This window comes from Rhipicephalus microplus, chromosome 9, assembly GCF_043290135.1.
Source record: "Rhipicephalus microplus isolate Deutch F79 chromosome 9, USDA_Rmic, whole genome shotgun sequence".
NCBI classification, from domain to species: domain Eukaryota; kingdom Metazoa; phylum Arthropoda; class Arachnida; order Ixodida; family Ixodidae; genus Rhipicephalus; species Rhipicephalus microplus.
The window spans coordinates 97,982,339-98,002,919 of record NC_134708.1 but is presented as its reverse complement, the minus strand read 5'-3'; the positions used below and the strand labels follow the sequence as shown (position 1 = coordinate 98,002,919).

Genomic DNA, 20,581 nt, shown 5'->3' with positions numbered 1-20,581 from the left:
CAAGTTTCGGTATCGATACCGTTATTGAAACAGCTAGGAGAGCTCAATGTCGTAGGTGGCTCGACAGACAGACAGACAGACAGACAGACAGACAGACAGACAGACAGACAGACAGACAGACAGACAGACAGACAGACAGACAGACAGACAGACAGACAGACAGGTTTAGGACAGACCAATTTAGGTTCCATAAGAGAAGTTGAAACCCTGCTATTCTTCCTTCCGAACCCTGCATATTTTCTAAGTGAAAGATTGTTGGAACACGTATACTTTGGCCAATGTACTTCATCAGCTACTTAATAGATCAATAGCTTAGGCCTGTGGGCCCACCCTTGAAAGCAATGACCCTGATGACCAAATACTTTATTTTGACAAGGTGCATTTGTCCCATAACTACTGTATTTATACATGCTATAACTATCCTTGAGAAGTAATTTTATTCTGAACATATGCCACCATGTAATTGGGATACTTCTCCTTAACGTTCTTGTAGCATTGGCTGGTAAGCGCCTTTTTTTAGGTTACGCCATGCTTACCACAACCATAATTAGCTGCAGGGTGGTTAGCACAGTCGTTCGCTCAAGGTAGGCACCGATAGTGCGTGCCATTTGGCCGGTAATGTAGAGGTCCGAAAGACAGAACAGTGTCAGGTTTGTCATTGTGGCGATAGCCTCGCAGCAAACGGTCCTCTCACGCGCCATTTTCTGAGGTGAAAAAACAAAAACAAACAAGGAAGTCACAGCTTTGCCGCAAAGGTGAAGCAATGAACGTGATAGAAACAAATTGGAAGGTCACGCGCAGAATGGAAAGTAGATGGAAACGTGCCCCGCGTTTCTCACGTACAAATGACGCACAAAACGTACTCACAGGTACAGATCAATGTGAATAAGCGTATCAGTTGTTACTTCGCTGTGCCTTAAAAGCGCGTTCTTTTCGCGAACGGTGACAGCGCAAAAATTGCAGTGTCCTTTGTGCGCTCGGTAACTACACAGAATCATTGCAATCAAAGCCGAAAGCCTGCCAAGAAGTATGATCCTTCCCACCACGAGATAAGTGCGCGCGAGTGAGTGTAGCCCACATCCTTTCCGCGGCGCAAAGTACACTTGGGATCAACACTGACTATATTTCAAAGCCGAAGGGCTGCCGCAGTGACGCCAGAGGGTGGGGGCCCAGTTATTTTACTGAGCATGCTCAGTAAGACTTTTTTCTCCACATCTTTTATTCGGTCCAATCTAGCTGCAGCAGCTGCGACAGCTAGAGCGTTGGTTCTCCTAAAACGTGAACGAAACACTGGCTTTCCGCCGTTTCCTCGGCGTAACTGGGCCCCCAACTTCTGACGTCACTGCGGCAGCCATTCGGCCTTGAAATTTAGTAGGTGTTGTTGGGAGTTGAGAGCACGTGCCATCGCCTTCGTGACGATGGGGCGACGCACGCTCATTGCGCCATCTTGCTGGTATTGCTGACAACACGATAGTTTCCCCGAGATTCCCGTCAGCAGCGGTAAGTGGTAGATATAGATAGCTTGCCGTTTAAACGTTGAAGGACGTGTTCCTCCGTGGCGCAGTAGTTAACGCCTTACACTCACGATTCAGAGACCTGAAGATTGGTCCCGCATGCCGGAGTGTTTTTCTGGATTATTTTCTGCGGCGGTGAAATCCAGCCGAGAGTGTCCATTTCATCGCTAACGCATTAAAACAAAAAGTCTGCTGAAACAATATTACAAGAATGCGAGTGAGTCACTATATAGTCACTAAAATGGCCCCTGGGAAGTCGAGCGTCTCCAAACCTATTCGGAATTTTTTGAGCTATTGCGTCTTTTAGAGTGTATTTGTATACTTGTAATTACTGGGGCTAGGAATACATCGCTGCAATGATGAGATGCGTAAGCAGAAAACACCAAATAACTTTCGTTGCTCTGGGTTTGCACAACATTAACCTAAATGTAACAACGAGTGTGTTTTTTGCATCACGCCTTTCAAATTGCTGCCATTGTGACTGCTGATTGATTGATTTGTGGGGTTTAACGTCCCAAAACCACCATATGATTATGAGAGACGCCGTAGTGGAGGGCTCCGGAAATTTCGACCACCTGGGGTTCTTTAACGTGCGCCCAAATCTGAGCACACGGGTTTACAACATTTCCGCCTCCATCGGAAATGCAGCCGCCGCAGCCGGGAATCGAACCCGCGACCTGCGGGTCAGCAGCCGAGTACCTTAGCCACTAGACCACCGCGGCGGGGCCATTGTGACTGCTATATTTCTCTTTATAGTGTGGATAATCTTCTACAATTCCCAGAATTTTATAAGGTACAACTTGTCATAAGGAACAAGGTTGTTTTTAAACAGGAACTTGAGGCAAGACGTACGTCGAATTCTAATTGATGGAGTAGAACGTGATTCAGTTTCTGCCCTAGCTGACGTTTTTTGCGACTTCTTCCCTGAAAATTCCAATTCTCCTACAGAAGCCATCAACAATTCTCGCCTACTTCGCTCATTCTTTTAGAGGCGAAGCTCCTTAGGGCGTGGGCTGTGCGTCCCCTGTAGCCTGTATGTAGCCACCTCTAGTTTAGTTCTTGCAGTGTTCACTAGATGGTGGTACCGTCCCCTGTATGTAGCCACCTCTAGTTTAGTTCTTGCAGTGTTCACTAGATGGCGGTACCGTCTCCTGTATGTAGCCACCTCTCGTTCAGTTCTTGTAGTGTTTACTAGATGGTGGTACTTGTACCTGATGATGAAAAGATGCAAGATGTTATAAACTAGAAAGCGGTACTTGTAGTTGATGAAAGACGCGAGATCTTATAAAATAGGAATGATGTCACATATGGCGCGTGTCATTGGTTGAAGGCAATCGTTCGACTTAGTGCGGCGACGTACGCTAGGGGGAGCGATGTAATAAAATCGAGTCGACAAAATGTACAGAGGATTCATGGTTTACCAGGTTTACCTCCGGAGCTTCGCCCACTCATCATCATTCACTTCCTGGATATGGCGGAATTTTTTTTATTTCCTACGACCCCGGATGAAATAACTGCTGTTATTCGTAATCTAAAAATGAATAGTGCTGGCATAGATAACATCTATTTTGCTAACATAAATTGTATTATGCATATAATATCGGACGTACTTTCATTTAATAATCATTTAATGTTCAAGATTGGTGTATTTTCTTGTGAATTAAAGCGTGTCAAAGTGATAACCGTATGTAAAAAGAGGGACAAATCATTATTAAAAAAAATTGGCAGATCCCACATACCGGGGAATCGACGTTATGCGAAGCATGCGGAGAAAAGGTGGCCGTGTTAAAATTTTTTTATTGAGCGACACGCCTCGAAATGACACAAATCATATGTACAAATGTTGCCCGCACAGATATATGTGGAAGAGTTGCAGATGTTTATATAACCAGTTAGCACTTGCGCACCAATGCCAACTCGGACGTGCGTATTAGCAACTTCAGAAGCTGATATGAAGCGCTGATGCTTGCGAGGATGCTGGCCCTGGGCGATGATACATAAATCAACCTCAGCGCATGGCAACTACCCACAATAGACGTTAACCCGACGTGACGGCTGCATCAAAGGAGCACATATGTAACGATTTTAAAATTGGGTAGGCAGCACTGCAGCCACTGTCGATGTTTCACGAACATTAGCGTCTGTTCGAAAAGTAATTTTGAGAACTGGCGTAGCTTTGCGGTAAGATACCTCATTGCCACACAGAATACTTGGGTTCGATTCCAGGTGGGACCTTGAAATTTATACTTTACATTTGTCGGGTCGACGCTACCGATGTCGGGTGCTTCTTTACGCTAGCGCGCTAAAATTGCCGATGCATGTTCTCGTCGTTCCTGGGTAGGTACTAAGTGTCAATCACCTGTGGCACATACCCGCATAGCAGCAGCGGTTACCCGCCCGTGGGTATGTGCCACTGTCTGGCGGGAAGTGTTTGATGATGTGCACGACGAGATTGTGACATTATTCATGGGTTGACCAGTGCGTCATATTCGTCAAACCATCTTACCCTCCCACGATAATTTTGGTTCACGCCAAGTTAGGGGGGTGACCATGAGAACACCGAAACGTAAGCGGATAGATAGATAGATACGCTCAAAGTCGCCGAAGTTCGCTGACAAATGCTTCGCACTTAATAACTACTCACCCATTTGTATTTTACCATTCTTTGGAAAAGCTATCGAGCAACTCATTGAAACATCGCCAACAAAATACCTTTCCAAGTTTAATATCTTTCCAAGTTTGGTTTCGCCATGGTTACTCAACAGAGATGGCGCTTGTTCATCTTACTGATCCACTAAAAATAATTGACGGAGGATGTCTTGTTCCCTCAATATTCATTGGTCTAACAAAAGCATTTGACAACATAAATCTTAATATTCTGTTCACTAAACTGGAGTTCATAGTCATTTGCGGCCCTGCTCTATCACTGCTAAGAACCACTTATATAACAGAGTTCAAGTTGTTTCCATTTCCAACGTTCATTCCCGACAGCAATATACTAACATTGGTGTGCCCCAAGGCTTCATTTTGGGGCCACTACTGTTTTTGATTTAATTATTTACTAAATTGTCTGTCTTCATCACAATGCATTTTGTACGCCGGTGATACCACCATATTCACTTCTCATAAGGACATCTAATGTCCTGTAAACATTTTGAATGCTGATTTAGAAAAATTTTAAAGTTGTGTAGTACAAACATGTTATCTATTAATGCATGTAAAAGCAAGTTTTTCGTTTTCACTTTACACCAGCGAAATCTAAAATCAGCACCAAATGTCACTTTTGGCCTCCACTCTCCTAGTTGATGCTCTTCCTTCCTCTGACCCCTTCTAGATAGTAAATTAAAATATCAGGGGCATATTGCTGACATAAAGAAATAAAGTAGCATATGGTACACGAGTCTTGGTCAAAACGCACCCTTACTTTTCACGCACAACATTACTGCCTCTATCACTCTTTCGTTCATTCTCATTTTACCTATTGTATATTATATTGGTGAAATACCTATTATAGTCATAATTCGTCTCTTCAGGATGTCCACGTTCATGCCATTAGAATAATTACACCCAGCTCACATCTTTCCATTGCTAAATGTCTACTACACGTGAATAACATCCTTAATCTTACTGAACTCACTGAATAGAACCTAGGAATTTTTTTAATTAGACTCCTTGGTAAAAAACTTCCCCCTACCATTTTCTGTCTTCTGAAAAAAAAGTTGTTGTTTATTGAAATTTGGGTATTACTATACAACAACTTTTTTTACTCAGCATATGTAGTAGTTATGGTAAACAAACTAATATTATAGGAACACACGAACCATGAGAATTGTTTGGTTTAATTGATGTGTGCTTTTTTATTTTTTGTTTTTTGATAAAGACTGGTAAACTGTTACATCGCTTTTTCTTTCTGTTATTTTCTTGTACTTTTCACTTTGATACGATATGTTATCTTTTACTATTTCATGCATTCAGTTCGGATATTTTTTACTACATTTTCTGTTTTTATTGATATCTTACGCTAGTGTTGTTCTAAAGTGTTTATTACCTCATTTCTTTCGTACAGGAGGTTCCCATACAGTCTCTTGACTATGGGAACTATTACTGTATACTAAATACCTGTCACTTGTACCAAAACTTTAATAATAAATTCTGATTCTAATTCTAAACTAGCCATGTTAATCTGTATAAAAATGAAGAGTAACTATCAGGTTTTTTTATTAATGCCTAAGTAGAGATATTAGATATAATCTGCGAACTGTTGCGTTAGTGGGGCCGATGTGTCGGACTAACTATGCCATAGAGTCAGTTGATTACCAATTTTTCTACTTGGCAAAAAAACTCCTGAAGTAATTGAATACGCTAGGGAGACTTAAACATTACAACATTCAGGAAGCGAATTACACAAGTAATATTCTAAACCAACTTTTAGGGTGAACGTGCTGAAGATGGGTAATGTAATTTATTGTAATCATTGTTTTTTCAAAATAAGTCACTCAATTTGTATGCATTTCAATGTATAATATTAGTGTTCATAGTAAGCTCCGTATTTATAGCTAAGGGACAGCTTTGTTTGAATGCATAGCAGTCATTTTCTTGCATTTTGTAGTGTTCCTCGTTTATTTATTATTTGTGTTTTGTTGAATATTTATATTGTGAAGAAGAAGATGTGCCTGCAGCGAGCAGCATCGCCAACGCCCGGCTCTCTCGGCTCGTGCTTCGGTTCGTTGCTGTGCCGATCGCTGGACGGTTGCTGTCTCGTCGCTGTCTTAAACGACTCATAAACCTCCTCACATTTGGTGGAAGGTGCTGTTAATCCCCGTCGCTACACCCTGGAGCTGCGAAGCCGCACGCTACCACCTGTCATGACTGCCAACGCCACTACATCGACGCCTCCGCTCCAGTTGAACTGCCCTGGCCATCCTACGCTACGGGAGCCGAAGGTCTTCAGCGGTGCAGATGGGACCGACGTCGAAGACTGGCTCGAGCACTACGAACTGGTGAGCGCCAACAATAAATGGGATGAAGCCGACAAGCTGGGCCACGTGATATTTTATCTCACTGGCGTCGCCGAATTGTGGTTTAATAACCACAAACACAACATCCCCACATGGAGCGTCTTCAAGACGTCATGTGCTGAAGTGTTCGGTCGGCCGGCTGTCCGCAAGCAGAGGGCTGAACAGCGCCTGCGCGTCCGTTCTCAGCAGACTGGCGAGACCTTTACCAGCTATATTGAGGACGTCGTCGACCTTTGTCGACGTGTGAATGACACCATGCCCAAATCTGACAAGGTGAAAAACATCATGAAGGGCATCGACGACGGCGCATTTCAAATGCTCTTGGCAAGGAATCCAAGCACAGTTTCTGAAGTCGTCAGCTTGTGTCAGAGCTACGACGAGTTGAAAAAGCAACGCACTCTGACTAGGCAGCCTAAGCCTGGTGGTGAGTCGCTGTCCAGTTTCGACTCCATGCCGGACAATTCACCATTGCTCCAGCAAGTCCGAGCCTTCGTCCGTGAGGAAGTCGCCCGCCAACTTTCCCTAGTGCCCTTTACTCACGAGACCACCACCCGTCTACCTGCCCCGCTTCGCACTGCTATATCGGAAGAGGTTGCACAAGCTGTTCCTCTTGCGCACTACGAGCCACCTCTACCTAGCCGTGGTCCCTGCCCTGGTGGCGCACAGCCGGTAGGCGCTCCTGTCGCCTATCCACCAGCCGTTCAGCCTGTGGCCGCGCCCCTAACGTATGCAGCACAGCCTGTGGCTCCTCCTGTCGCCTTTTCGCAAGAGATGCAGCCCGTAGCCGCGCCACTCACATATGCAGACGCTGTACGTAGGCTCCCGCAACCACCCTACACCACGCGCTCACAGCCCGCACACCCGGCTGCTTATACTGCACCTTGGGCGGCAGCACCAGTCGCCAATCCCTGGAGGACGCCCGATAACCGACCGATTTGCTACGCTTGCTTCACTCCCGGACACGTTGCTCGCTACTGCCGCCGTCGACCTCAGACGTTCGGCAACTATGCCCGGTCGTCGCATCCCGGCAGCCAACCCTTTGTCCAATACGGGCCCGTCTCGCCACCTCGCTATGCGCCTACTGACCACCTTGACTTCCAGCCGCAACGCGCACCCTCTCCTCGTCGGCGATCGCCCTCCCCCATGCGTCGCCGGCCCGGACCCTCCGACCAGGAAAACTAAGCAACGCAGTTCAAGAGGCAAGAACTGCGCCGTTTTCGAACTGTCTAAGCCCTCGCTCCTCTCCTGCTAACGTGGTCGCAGTAACTGTTGAAGGTTATTGTACTTTCGCCCTTGTGGACACTGGCGCCGCTGTTTCTGTTATTGCCGCTAATCTCTGCCGTTTATTACGCAAAGTAACGACGCCGCTTTCCGGACTGTCTCTTCACACCGCAAGCGCACAGCAGGTAACGCCTCTCGCAGCCTGTACTGCAAGAATCTCCATCGAAGGTATTCTTTACATCGTGGAGTTTATTATTCTTCCGGTCTGTTCGCATGACGTCATCCTCGGGTGGGACTTCCTATCCCGCCACAATGCCGTCATAGACTGCGCACGCGCCGAAGTTGAGTTTTCACCCTTGTGTGATGTCCCATTACTGGACGCTCCTCATCAGCCGCCGAAGTTGCTCGTTCATGAAGATACCGATATTCCGCCTGAAAATTGCGCCCTTGTTCCCGTTTCATGCAACGCCTACACTGACGCTACAGTTCTTTTTATGCCTTCCGATATCTTCAAATGTCGTCGAGCTTTGCCGCTGCCTTTCGCAACAATTGACCTTGCCGCCGGAAGAAGCAACATGTTCGTAAGCAATCCGCTTTCCACACCTGTCACATTGCTTGCGGGGGAATGTCTCGGCCGCGTGCAGGATCTCGACCCTTCGTTTTTGTTTGATGTCCCGGACGACTACTGCGACCACCCAAAAGCACTGTCGGCACTCGGGGAGTCATCCAATGATACGTTTTCCAGCGCCATCGCCGACACTCTCACTCCCACCGAACACGCCGACCTGCTGGATCTTCTGCATGAGTTCAGGAGTTCGTTCGATGTGTCGCAACCTCAACTGGGCCGCACATCACAAGTCAAACATCATGTTGACACCGGCCTACACCAGCCACTGCGTCAAAGACCATACCGTGTCTCCGCTGAAGAGCGCCGCGTCATCAACGATCAAGTCGAAGATATGCTTCGTAGAGACGTCATTCGACCATCTCACCGTCCCTGGGCGTCTCCCGTCGTCCTGGTGCGTAAGAAAGACGGATCTATTCGATTTTGCGTGGACTATCGTCGTTTGAATAAGATAACCCGCAAGGACGTCTATCCTTTGCCGCGCATTGATGACGCCAATGACACCCTTCACGGAGCGGAATTTTTCTCGTCGCTAGATTTGCGGTCTGGCTACTGGCAGGTCCCAATGGCAGAAGCCGATCGCCAAAAAACGGCATTTATTACACCAGACGGACTATATGAATTTAACGTCATGCCCTTTGGGCTTTGTAACGCGCCTGCCACGTTTGAACGTCTTATGGATAATACGCTATGTGGCCTCAAATGGAATATGTGCCTCTGTTACCTCGACGATGTCGTGGTTTTCTCCCATGACTTTCCTACGCACCTCCTTCGCCTCAGGCACGTTTTGAGTTGCCTGACCAACGCTGGTCTCCAGCTTAACCTGAAAAAATGCCGCTTCGCTGCACGCGAGCTCGTCATCCTAGGCCACATCGTGTCCAAGCACGGCGTATTACCAGACCCAGCAAAACTTCGAGCAGTCGCAGAATTTCCCAAGCCGACGACCATGAAAGAACTTCGCAGTTTTGTAGGCCTATGCTCTTATTTCCGGCGCTTTGTTCGCAATTTTGCATCTATCATGTCACCGTTAACCCAGCTTCTTCGCGGTGACGTGAACCTCACCTCCTGGTCCCCTGCATGTGACGTTGCCTTCACTACTCTGCGCCGTCTGCTCACTTCCCCACCTATTCTTCGCCACTTCGACCCGACGGCTCCTACCGAAGTGCACACCGACGCCAGCGGCGTCGGGCTAGGCGCGGTCCTCGCTCAACGAAAGCCCGGCTATTCAGAATACGTTGTAGCCTACGCTAGCCGCACTCTGACGAAAGCCGAAACTAATTACAGCGTGACAGAAAAAGAGTGTTTGGCTCTGGTGTGGGCGCTTGGAAAGTTCCGGCCGTACTTATACGGCCGCCCGTTCGATCTAGTAACTGATCACCTCGCGCTTTGCTGGCTCTCCACGTTGAAAGACCCTTCTGGCCGCCTTGCGCGATGAGCACTCCGCATCCAGGAGTACGACATTCGCGTCGTATACCGCTGCGGACGCAAACACTCTGACGCTGATGCTCTGTCCCGCTCACCTTTACCACCAGACCAGACGTGCGGAAACACTTGCCTCCAGACCTTGTCATCGCTAAATCTCGACTCGATTGCCACCGAACAACGTCGTGACCCGTGGATCGCCTCTCTTATCGAATATTTATCTGGCACGCCCAACCTTCCAGTATCTCGATCCCTCCGACGTCAAGCTTTCCATTTCGCCATCCGCGATCAACTTCTTCATCGACGCAACTACGCTCCCGATGGCCGCCGGTGATTGCTGGTCATTCCACGCACTTTACGATCGCAAGTATGTGCCTCCCTTCACGACGATCCGCAATGTGGCCACGCCGGAGTGTTCAAAACATATGAACGCCTTCACCATCGCTACTACTGGCGCGGCATGTACAATTTTGTACGTAAATTCGTGCAGTGCTGTCCTGACTGCCAGCGACGTAAATCAACACTGCCACGTGCGACTGGCGCATTGCAGCCACTTCCATGCCCTGCCAAGCCATTTGATCGCGTCGGCGTTGACCTCTACGGTCCCCTTCCATTGACACCAGATGGTAATCGGTGAATTATAGTGGCGGTTGACCACCTGACACGCTACGCCGAAACAGCCGCTTTGCCGAGCGCTACAGCTCAGGATGTCGCCTCTTTCATTTTGCAACGCTTTATCCTTCGACATGGTGCACCTCGAGAGCTCCTTAGTGACAGAGGCCGCGCTTTCCTTTCCGAGGTCGTCGAAACTCTGCTTTCGGAATGCCACGTCATTCATCGGAAAACAACAGCATACCACCCGCAGACTAACGGACTAACAGAACGGTTCAACCGCACGCTAGGTGATATGCTCTCAATGTACGTGGCATCTGATCATAGCAACTGGGACCGTGTTCTCGCATACGTCACGTTCGCGTATAACACCGCAATACAAACCACCACGGGATTCTCACCTTTCTTTCTTCTTTACGGACGCGAGCCTTCCCATACAATTGATACCCTACTTCCTTACCGTCCTGATGCTTCCGAGTGTCCACCTATCTCCGATGCTGCTAGACAAGCCGAAGAGTGCCGCCAGCTCGCCCGTGCGTTCACCTCAGAAGAGCAACAACGCCAGAAAGAAACCCGTAGCACCTCTCTTCCGGATCTCATCTATGCCCCAGGGTCTCTTGTGTGGCTTGCCATCCCACACCAAACACCGGGACTCTCCTCGAAACTTGTCCCCCGATACGAGGGGCCTTACACCGTTTTGGAGAAAACATCTCCAGTTAATTTTCTAATTGAACCAGTTTCCCGATCGGACGACATGCGCCGGCGTTCACGTGACATCGTCCATGTTTCCCGACTGAAACCGTACCATGAGCCTCTGCCTGAAACTTCTTAAGTCGCCAGGATGGCTCCTTTTTCAGCGGGGGCGATTGTGAAGAAGAAGATGTGCCTGCAGCGAGCAGCATCGCCAACGCCCGGCTCTCTCTGCTCGTGCTTCGGTTCGTTGCTGTGCCGATCGCTGGACAGTTGTTCACGCTGTCTCGTCGCTGTCTTAAACGACTCATAAACCTCCTCACAATATGTACTGTTTCGCTGTCCATGCCCGAGGTGCCCCACGAACAGAGGGCCAAATCAGGAGACACTCTCTGCTTACGCCCCCTTCGTGGGCATTGTGGGGAGATGTCCAAAATAATAAATAAATAAATAAATAAATAAATAAATAAATAAATAAATAAATAAATAAATAAATAATACTGACAAATTCCACGTACAGTGCAAATCGATGATGTTCGAACCGTAGATGAGCATGGTTGATATGTCACTGTACGGTCAGCCCAACTTTACGACTGTCATGACTTCCATGTCATGAGATCACTTCCATGTCATGATTATAACGTTTAAACGTTTCATTTACTTTCGTCGTCTATTCACGTCACCCGATGCTAAATTCGGTATAAGTGAAGCTTGTGAGACGGCCGTGAGCATGTTATGAGCGTTGCATGTAGTCATGATGTTCATGACACGCATATCATGATTATCATGCTTGGACGTGTTATTTACCTTTGTCGTCTACTCACGTCATGCAATACGAAATTTAGTAATGTGGAGCTAGCGAAACGGCCGCGAGTGCATCATGAGTGCGGCATGTGGTCATGTGGACATGACACGCACCTCATAATTGTTATGTTTGCACCAGTCACATATCTGCGTCATCCATTCATATTCCATAAGACAAAACTTTGTATGTGTGAAGCTAGCTAAACGGCGGCAAGCGCACGTAACGTTGACGCGCGCGCACGCTGGGTGCAGCGACACTACGCTAGCAAAACGCGGGCGCGACCAGCGTCTGTCGACAAGGCCAGTCGGCAACCGGCGCAAAATGCAACATGCTGCATTTCGCACCGATGACGGTACCCGGACAGCACCGCGTCTGCCTAGCTTCGTGACGGAGGGACACCGGACGTGCACAAACGCGCATGCGCCAAAGCAACGCAGCGCGGCGCGATCGGCGCCTGGCATAGCATCGCCGGCGTGACGCCACGAAAAGAACGCCGGCACGCACGCGAGCCTGGTCAAGTCGAAGTGCATTGGCACCTAGACTGTGGCATGTAGTCATGTTCTTACATCACACGCATCTGATAATTAGCATGTCTGCACCAGTCACATACCTTTGTCATCCATTCACGTGACGTAATACCAAGTTTGGTATATGTGAAGCAAGCGGTACAGCCACAGCGCATTATGAGTGTGGCATATAGTCATGTTTTTACAAGAAATACATGTCTTGATTATCACTTGTACGTGTCATTTACATGTGTCATCCATTCACGTCCCGTAATAACAAATTTGCTACATGTGATGCCAGCGAAACGGCCGCGAGCGCATCATGACCATAGCATGTAGTCATGTTGTTCCATGACATGCATCTCATGACTATCGTGTTTGCACCAGTCGTATACCTTCGTCATGCATTCATCCCGTAACACCTAATTTTGTGTATGTTAAGCTAGCGAAACGACTGCGAGCGTACCATGAGCGTGGTGTGTAATAACGACCCATTACTTCCATGACATGCATGTCATGACTTCCACGTTAGGGTCTGTCACTTGTCTTTGCCATGCAGTAATGTCATACTATGCCAATTTCGCAACATGTCATGTGAACGAAACCACCGCAAGAGCAGCAAGACCATGAAATGTAAATCATGACATTCATGACATACATTCATGATAGTCATGTTATGATAGGTCAATTATGCTCGTCATACAGTGATGTTATGCCATAGCAAATTTGGTATTGATACCATTAACTAAACGGCCAGGATAGTTGAAAGTCATAGGTGGCTAGACAGACAGACAGACAGACAGACAGACAGACAGACAGACAGACAGACAGACAGACAGACAGACAGACAGACAGACAGACAGATAGATAGATAGATAGATAGATAGATAGATAGATAGATAGATAGATAGATAGATAGATAGATAGATAGATAGATAGATAGATAGATAGATAGATAGACAGACGGACGGATAGACGGATAGATAGATAGATAGATAGATAGATAGATAGATAGATAGATAGATAGATATCCCCGAAGTTTGCTAAGTCACCGAAGTTTGCTAAGAAATGCTTCGTATTAAAAAAAAGCCCGCTTGTTGAGGTAAAAACATCAAATTACGCCAGTTTTCATAAAAAAAACTCCCAATCATTTCCCCGAGGGTGAACATGGTTAAGTGCGAATGCACGGGGTGATGCTATGAGGGGGAGTAAAGTTAAAATCCGTTGGCGACGCTGATATCGGTGTCAGCAACGCGCCTTATATCCAGAGGGTAGCGTTGCCTCCGGGACATCCATCGCACGACCCGCTCTCGACGGGAGACAGAGAGAAGGCGGGCGCGCGAGAGAGAGGGGTGCGCGCGTAGCTGCAGCGAGCGAGGAGAGCGGAGGAGCGAGCAAAGGGGGAGGGGGACTATCAGCGTCGCGTCCGTGGCTTATTCGGTGGAGCGTCGCGCTGCGTCCCGCCAAGTCCTCTTTCTTTTAAAGATAGAGAGAAGACTGCGGACGCCGCCGACGGCGGTGGATGGTTTGGGGTCGCTTATAAAGTGTATTCACACTTAAAAAGAAAAAAAAACAGAACGACTTTCAGTAATTTAAAAAGTTTGTTCGGCCAAAGCCAGTGCCCATAAAGATGGGATTGGTCAGAATGGAACGTGTTGCGCGCGTCTCCCTTCTTGCATGAATAGGCGGATTGTGGCCGGGCTACAGGGGACGACGCATGCCAAAGGGAGCCATCCTGGTAACTAGACCACTGCAACGACACGTCTGATGAAGAAGCTTTGCCAGGCGTGCCGCTATACCATCATGCAGTTGCTGAAAGGGTGTAAGGGGGACAGGCCTTCATACTCACACCACTGAAGCATTTCGTACAAATGATTAAGCAGCGAAGTGTAACAATGCGGCCCCTATGCTTATAACGCGCTGTGATCTATCAAAGAGCCTTCTATTGGAGCTTGGATTTTGTTATCAATATCTTTAAGGAATGTGCGCTTGAAACGTTAGCCTAAAGGATGCTAAGCACACCTAAAAGCTTTTAAGGGTGGTGCTTCATGTTGAAAAAACCTAAGCAGAAGCTACTGCACGTGCGGGGACCCTCTGAGGTTGCGTGTTATAGCATCCTGGGCACGGATGGATGCAGCCAGTTCCTGAAATCAAAAGGAATTGAAGGTTTTTGCCTTAAAATAGTGTGTTATAAGCAACAGATATCGGTGACCTCGTGCCAAGTGAGAAACTCGCTGCTGGTGGACTTACAAAAATGCAGCCATCGAAGGCCCACTAGTGACAGCTACTTGCATTCATAGTTGTTAATAATTCATGCTCCATTATTTTTTCAGGGACAGTACAATATAGTTCGCAGGGACAGTTACAGTCCCGATGCATGCAGATATTGTCAAACAAATACACAAACCGACAATATATGTTTTGAGGAGTTAAAGCTCCTCCCCCCCCCCCAAACGGGGAAGGGGGGCTTTGTAACCATTGCTCATACCTACGTAGAGGACAGAACGCCATGATGCTCCAATTTTTCACGTTTCACGGGCCCTGAGGTCTTGTAAAAATTGCTTTTAAAGATGAAAGTCTTTTTTGGAGACCTTCGACGCGAAAATTTCGGTCTGTGTGTCCGTCTGTCTGTCTGCACATATGCCTGTTTGCCCGCCCTTAACGGTACCCTAAACGGCCCCAAAGTGGCCAAATGATACTCCGAATTTCCGACCCCATCCGCAGCGCCCACCAATATCGCTCACGATTCAGCGTTCATACTTGTGTGATTATCAATTATAAAGTACTTATTGTGCCTATTCGAGGCACCATAACAACACGTCAATATTATGTATATGTGTCTCTTACGAGGAAAAGGATACTTAAGTAATTTTCAGGACCATAGCGTTTATGACGTTGCGCTGACCAGGCAACGCTTTCTCGAAAAGGCAAGTGTTTCCAACGCTTTGCTAAGACGACACGGTGGTGGCACCTACCCGTCGCCTTGCGTTTTACACCTTATCACCCCTGAGATGAGCGCGCAGGGCACGCGCGCTTCGTTTTCTAAGATAACTGCCAGATAGCGCTCATGTCTCACGTGTGACGTGACTTTATGCGCTCGTTCGCCTCCGCTGCACAAGCGAGGCACTCTAACGCAGCGCCTCCAGAATACCATTCACCGATTTGTTTTTTCGCAGAACATCAAATAAACATCTTGTGTACTCTCTCCAGACTCAAGACTATAGTCTTTCGACGACATTTGCAGTGTAACATGCAAATACGGGGCCAACTGTTCTTTATTAAACATATATGTAAGAGCTCCCTGCAATGAACGTCCATTACCTTTTAGACCCATTACTATAAAACCATGTTTTGAAAGGCAGCTACGATTCACAGTGTGTTCCCTGTTTGCTATAAGGTTTTCAATTTCAGCTACCCCCAAACGTTGTATATACTGACTCGGTTCTCTGTATAAAAACCAGCAAAACAATGAAACAAACCAATAAAGCATGGTATCGCGGTGCCTGTACTTTGCTTGACGATAATTTACGCCACCCACCAGCAAACTCAATGAGCCAGCTCCTCGAAATAACGATGCAAAATAACGATGGCCTTGCGGCATTCCTCAGTGCTTACCAGGCTGCCGATATCGGTGAAGCTGGGCCGGCAGTCAAATCGCGCGACACCCCCTGCACCAGTCTTGATTGCGTGCCACAGGATGTACCTCTCGATGGTCGTTACCGACATATCCAAGAAAATGTGTGTCACGCACCTGTAGAACATCAAGGGCTTAGTCAGGACTCAAAAGGTGTATGATATGAATGATAATATCGGTACTGATGAAGTGCCTTACATAGCTCTGAACTACGGGAAAGTGACGTCCAGCTATTGCAAAAAATAAACTGCATATCCATGGACTGAATGATGATGTGTGGGGCGAAGAGTCTGTACGTCCATTCGTACATCCGTCCCTCCGTCCAACCATGAATCCATCTGTCTGTCCATATACTGTCCATATACTGTCTGTCCCTATCCATCATATACTGATTGTGTACAAGTATCCCCATCTAGTGGACATTCCGAGAACTAAACAAGAGGTGGCTACCTACTACATACATGGAGGACGCATGACCCATGGCTTAAAGAGCTTCGCCCCTAAATGTCTATTGTCGGTGGCACATACCCGCTCTCTCGGGTATGGCCTACCGAAGGTTACAAAGGGGTATGTGCCACCGGTGGTTGCAAACCATAACGGGAGACGAACTGGTGACGCCATAAGGAACTTCGCCCCTAAAACTAGTTTTAAACCTGGGGTTTTTATGCAAACTGTTGAAGCAGGGTTTATCAACCTACCTGCCCTGGTATTGGAAAAACCGACACAATGTTGCCTTACCCTAGACTGCTCAAAGCCAATAAACACGGAAATGAAACCAACGCACACGTTAGATCAGTGTGAGGTGTCGCTGTTCAGCTCGGGCCTTGTCGACTTGGAAACGTTGACTGACCATGTTGATTGTGCGGCTAAGGTCAGTGAGGTTCTCGACTCAGGATGACTGGACAATAAATAATAATGTATTATTTATTGAAGGTGTTCGGCTCTGCTTCATAAGTCATACCCTAAAAAGATTGGATCAGCTGCTTCCTTTTTGAATAGGTTCTCGAGTACAAGCAATCTCTGGATAAACGAGGAGTAGATTCTCTCATTGGTCTAGTTGGTCTGCAGTGTTGCTAGAGCAATCAAGACGGCCTGCTCTGACGGGTCGTTGCTATCTGTATAAAGAACGAGTGGCCGTTACAGCAGACAGCCTCTTTAACCCAACCAAGAGGGTATTTGGGTAATTTATTAAGGGTGCGGTAGCGTTTCGTAGCTTGGCTGTGTGTAGGTATCTACGCAAGATACCACATGTGCGGTGGTAAGGGGAGGCCAGAACCAATGTCGCCGAAAGTCATCTGGCTTTTCTGAACCGCGACGTGGTTGGTTGCACATAAGGATGCATTGACACTTTCGTAAAGTTGGGACCTTAATAAAACCTGTCAAATAAGCAGGAGAGAAAAAGAGGCATCGCACTTGGCAAAGTGACTCCTGCCAAAGGAAACTAACTTACTGGTACAGGCCGCTCTACATCTGGTGGCTTATTCTAACTTTTTCTAGGCACGTGACAACGAAATACGGCAAAATGCAGCGACAGCTACAGTAAAATGAATATCGGTTTCTGATATCTCTTGCTGAAATACATATAGTATAAATAGGTTCACAATACCTGTGTTGTCGAAGCAAAATATGGATGAGCAATGAAGCACGAAGCATGTCCCGCAATGCTGGTTTCTGTTCGGGCCACTGGTAGCCCTTGAGCGAGAACTCGCCCCACTTATGCTCTCGCAATTCGATGCAGTTGCGGGCAAGGATGCGGTTCCACAGGTCCAAGTCTGACGTGATCCAGCAGCGTTTAACCTCGGGCTCCCACGTGCAAAAACGTTCGAACCCCTCATGGCTGTCACCACTTCTACAACCGTCGAAATCAGCACCATCGCTCTCTGCGCTCGTGGAGGCAGCTGGAAGCGTTGACGATGGAGAGATTTGAACACATCACATGGATGGATTCTGAGAAGTAGCTAGTATGGAATATATGGAAAAGTAAGGAGAGGGAGCGAAGGTGAGTTGGTTATTCATGACAAGCAAAACTAAATCACGTCAAATCCACGAAGTTGATGATGAGGAGTGGGAAAAGCATTGGGAGCGTTCGGTGTTACCGTTAATCACCCATGACACTGACCACAACGCACGTAAATGAGTGACAGAGTGGTGTAGAGTTGCGTACAATGTTTATTGGCCATGAATGGTACAATATGTTGAGTTGTGAATTTTATTTTTCGTTCTTTATCACCGTATTGTCTTCTTGGGTTTAGCGTTAAGCCGCAAACATGAGGTCTGTGCACATTTCTTTGAGGTTTTTCGTTGTTCCCAGCCGTACTAAAGGCATCGTAGATGTTATCAAGATGACATATATTGCGTAATATTCATTGTCATCAGCGTAATCGTCATGGCGTATAGTGAGTGCATTGCATGTGCTGTGCATGATAGATGAATGGATGCGAAACTTTATTTTAAGTTCTGAGGAGCATGACTCAACCTGCAGCGGGCCGCTCCCACGTTGGGACAGTCAAGCCGTGATGGTAGAAAGACTGTGTGGTCTGGAACGCGCTTGTTTTTCGTTATCGCCATCATCGTCAACGGTGGCTACGGCGTGACAGAGGACAGGCCTCGCTGATCAACTGCTTCGCAATAAACCAGAGTCGTTCCATGCTTTTCTCGTCACGGAACTCGTGCCGAAGTGTTATAGCAGGACAGAAGCTGCTGCTACAGGGTCACCGCAATCAACGTGGGCTCATCCGTACGTGCGCGCTGCGCTCGGCTGAATGCTGTGCATGTTCGAGGCAGTGGTTTATCTTGCACCAAACCACAATATTTCAATTACCTCCTATACTTGAACTGACATACTATGCACTGCAATTCAATATACGCGTCTGAAAATTTACTTTCACGTAACAAAAAAAAACATACTGAGGCGGGTATTAGCAGAGAAAGTAGAAGAGGAGGAAGATATCAATTGTCACAGCATACCGACGCCATCATTACCTGATAATGGATTGTCATGTTAATAAGCCTTTTTCAACCTCAACTGGTTAAAAAATCCTCCAATCTACTTGATCAGGAAGGAGATCCCCACCACGGTGGTCTAGTGGCCAAGGTACTCAGCTGCTTACCTGCAGATCGCACGAACGAATGTCGGCTGGGGCTGCAGCATTTTCGATGGAGGCGGAAATGCTGTAGGCTCGTGTGCTATAATTCGGGTGCACGTCAAAGAACCCCAGGTGGTCGAAATTTTGAAAACCTTCACCTATGGCGCCTCTCATAATCTTACGGTGGTTCTGGAACGTTAGACCACGCATATCAATCAATGAGGAAGGAGAGTATCGATTCCTTAGTGGATGTTATCAAGCATAGCCGCGTATTTGAGACCTTAAAGCTAGGTGGGATTACGTGAAAGGTCATCAGGTTAGTTAATGTAGTGACGGTTGCAAGAGATGAGGACAGCAACAGTGTCCATTTAGACCTTGCGGCTGCTGAAAGGCAAATTGTTAGCGTGGAGCTCGTGGGATGCAACAAAGCCGTGAACGCCGAACAGTTTGGTTGCGCTTTTAGTCATGGAATCTCACGAACCCACATCAGCCAATTCGTCGCTGTCGACCATAGACCATAGGTAGAGAGTCATGTCGATCACCTGCGATAGCACCACCATGTCTTTGCGACGACGTGATGCATTAATAACGGGCCTATATGGGTGCAATCACTAATCGGCACTTAGAAAATCGAGTATACTATTCGCAGCGTCCCAAAGCTTATCGCGAAGTCTACAACGTCGGTCGCCCACCACCTTTCTGCTAGAGCTGTGGTGTCATAAGACAGATCTCTTTTTTTTGTCATCTTCGCTGCCAGACTAGCTATGGCTCGCCACCAACTTGGCCGAACTATGACGAAGCCATTAACTAGAATCATTGGCCGGCAGAACATCGTGCGCCAAACACCACAGGCTCGTCACTCAGGAATTCCTTCCGCCATTTCAAGAGGAGAGACCCGCCAGCATCAGACCGTGGGCTTACGTCACCAACCAGTCACCCACACAGTTCGCCGTCACCACGGCGCTGTTCAACACCTCTACCACGGTCGAGAAACTAGGCGGTGCAGCCGGAGGAGGTAAGGTCGCCGACCAGTCCCCGGCTCTGTGAACTATCCCGCTTCCTATCATGATTGTCAAAAACATAGTGTGTGTGTTATAGGTAGTATGCCTGCAACTTCCTTAGTAGATACTGGTGCTATGATTCCGTCATGAATGTCACATTCAACGAAAGGCTGGGTTGGAAAGTTATGTTCCCCTGAAATAGTGGTGGGACACTTTGTCGTGTCAGAGAAGAGGGCCTTGTTTCCCGTAGTGTTTGTGTGGCAAGTGTTGTTTTCGGTGAATGAGATCTTATCTTGGGATTCCTGGCATTTAGGACTCTTCGAGAAACACGGTTATCGAATCTGTCAGATAGCTACAGCCTTGCGCGCACATGCAGAATAAAGCACCATAATAGCATGACCGAATTGTGTCAATCACTTACACACGCAGCATTATGTCGATGTAAGT

At 47.4% G+C, this 20,581-nt stretch overlaps 2 protein-coding genes across 2 annotated transcripts in view; both read right to left on the bottom strand.

Moving 5' to 3' along the window:
• Window positions 1-20,581, bottom strand: part of LOC142771427 (uncharacterized) — a 75,180-nt gene that overhangs the window by 43,389 nt on the left and 11,210 nt on the right. The gene's annotated exons all lie outside the window — the stretch shown is intronic.
• LOC142772127 (uncharacterized) lies at window positions 518-19,693 on the bottom strand. The gene is made up of 4 exons (XM_075874257.1): window positions 19,615-19,693; window positions 17,654-17,945; window positions 16,029-16,164; window positions 518-704 (listed from the first exon to the last, which is right to left on the bottom strand). Exons 1-4 carry the CDS (start codon window positions 19,691-19,693, stop codon window positions 522-524), a joined length of 690 nt encoding a protein of 229 aa, XP_075730372.1. The 3' UTR covers window positions 518-521.

Coding starts and splice junctions, on each gene's coding strand:
- LOC142772127 (XM_075874257.1), bottom strand. CDS start 19,693: ATGGTGGTGCTATCGCAGGTGATCGACATGACTCTCTACCTATGGTCT. Junction 17,946..19,614: donor CGACGAATTGGCTGATGTGG/GTTCGTGAGATT, acceptor CAACGCTTCCAG/CTGCCTCCACGAGCGCAGAG. Junction 705..16,028: donor TCACCGATATCGGCAGCCTG/GTAAGCACTGAG, acceptor TTTTCACCTCAG/AAAATGGCGCGTGAGAGGAC.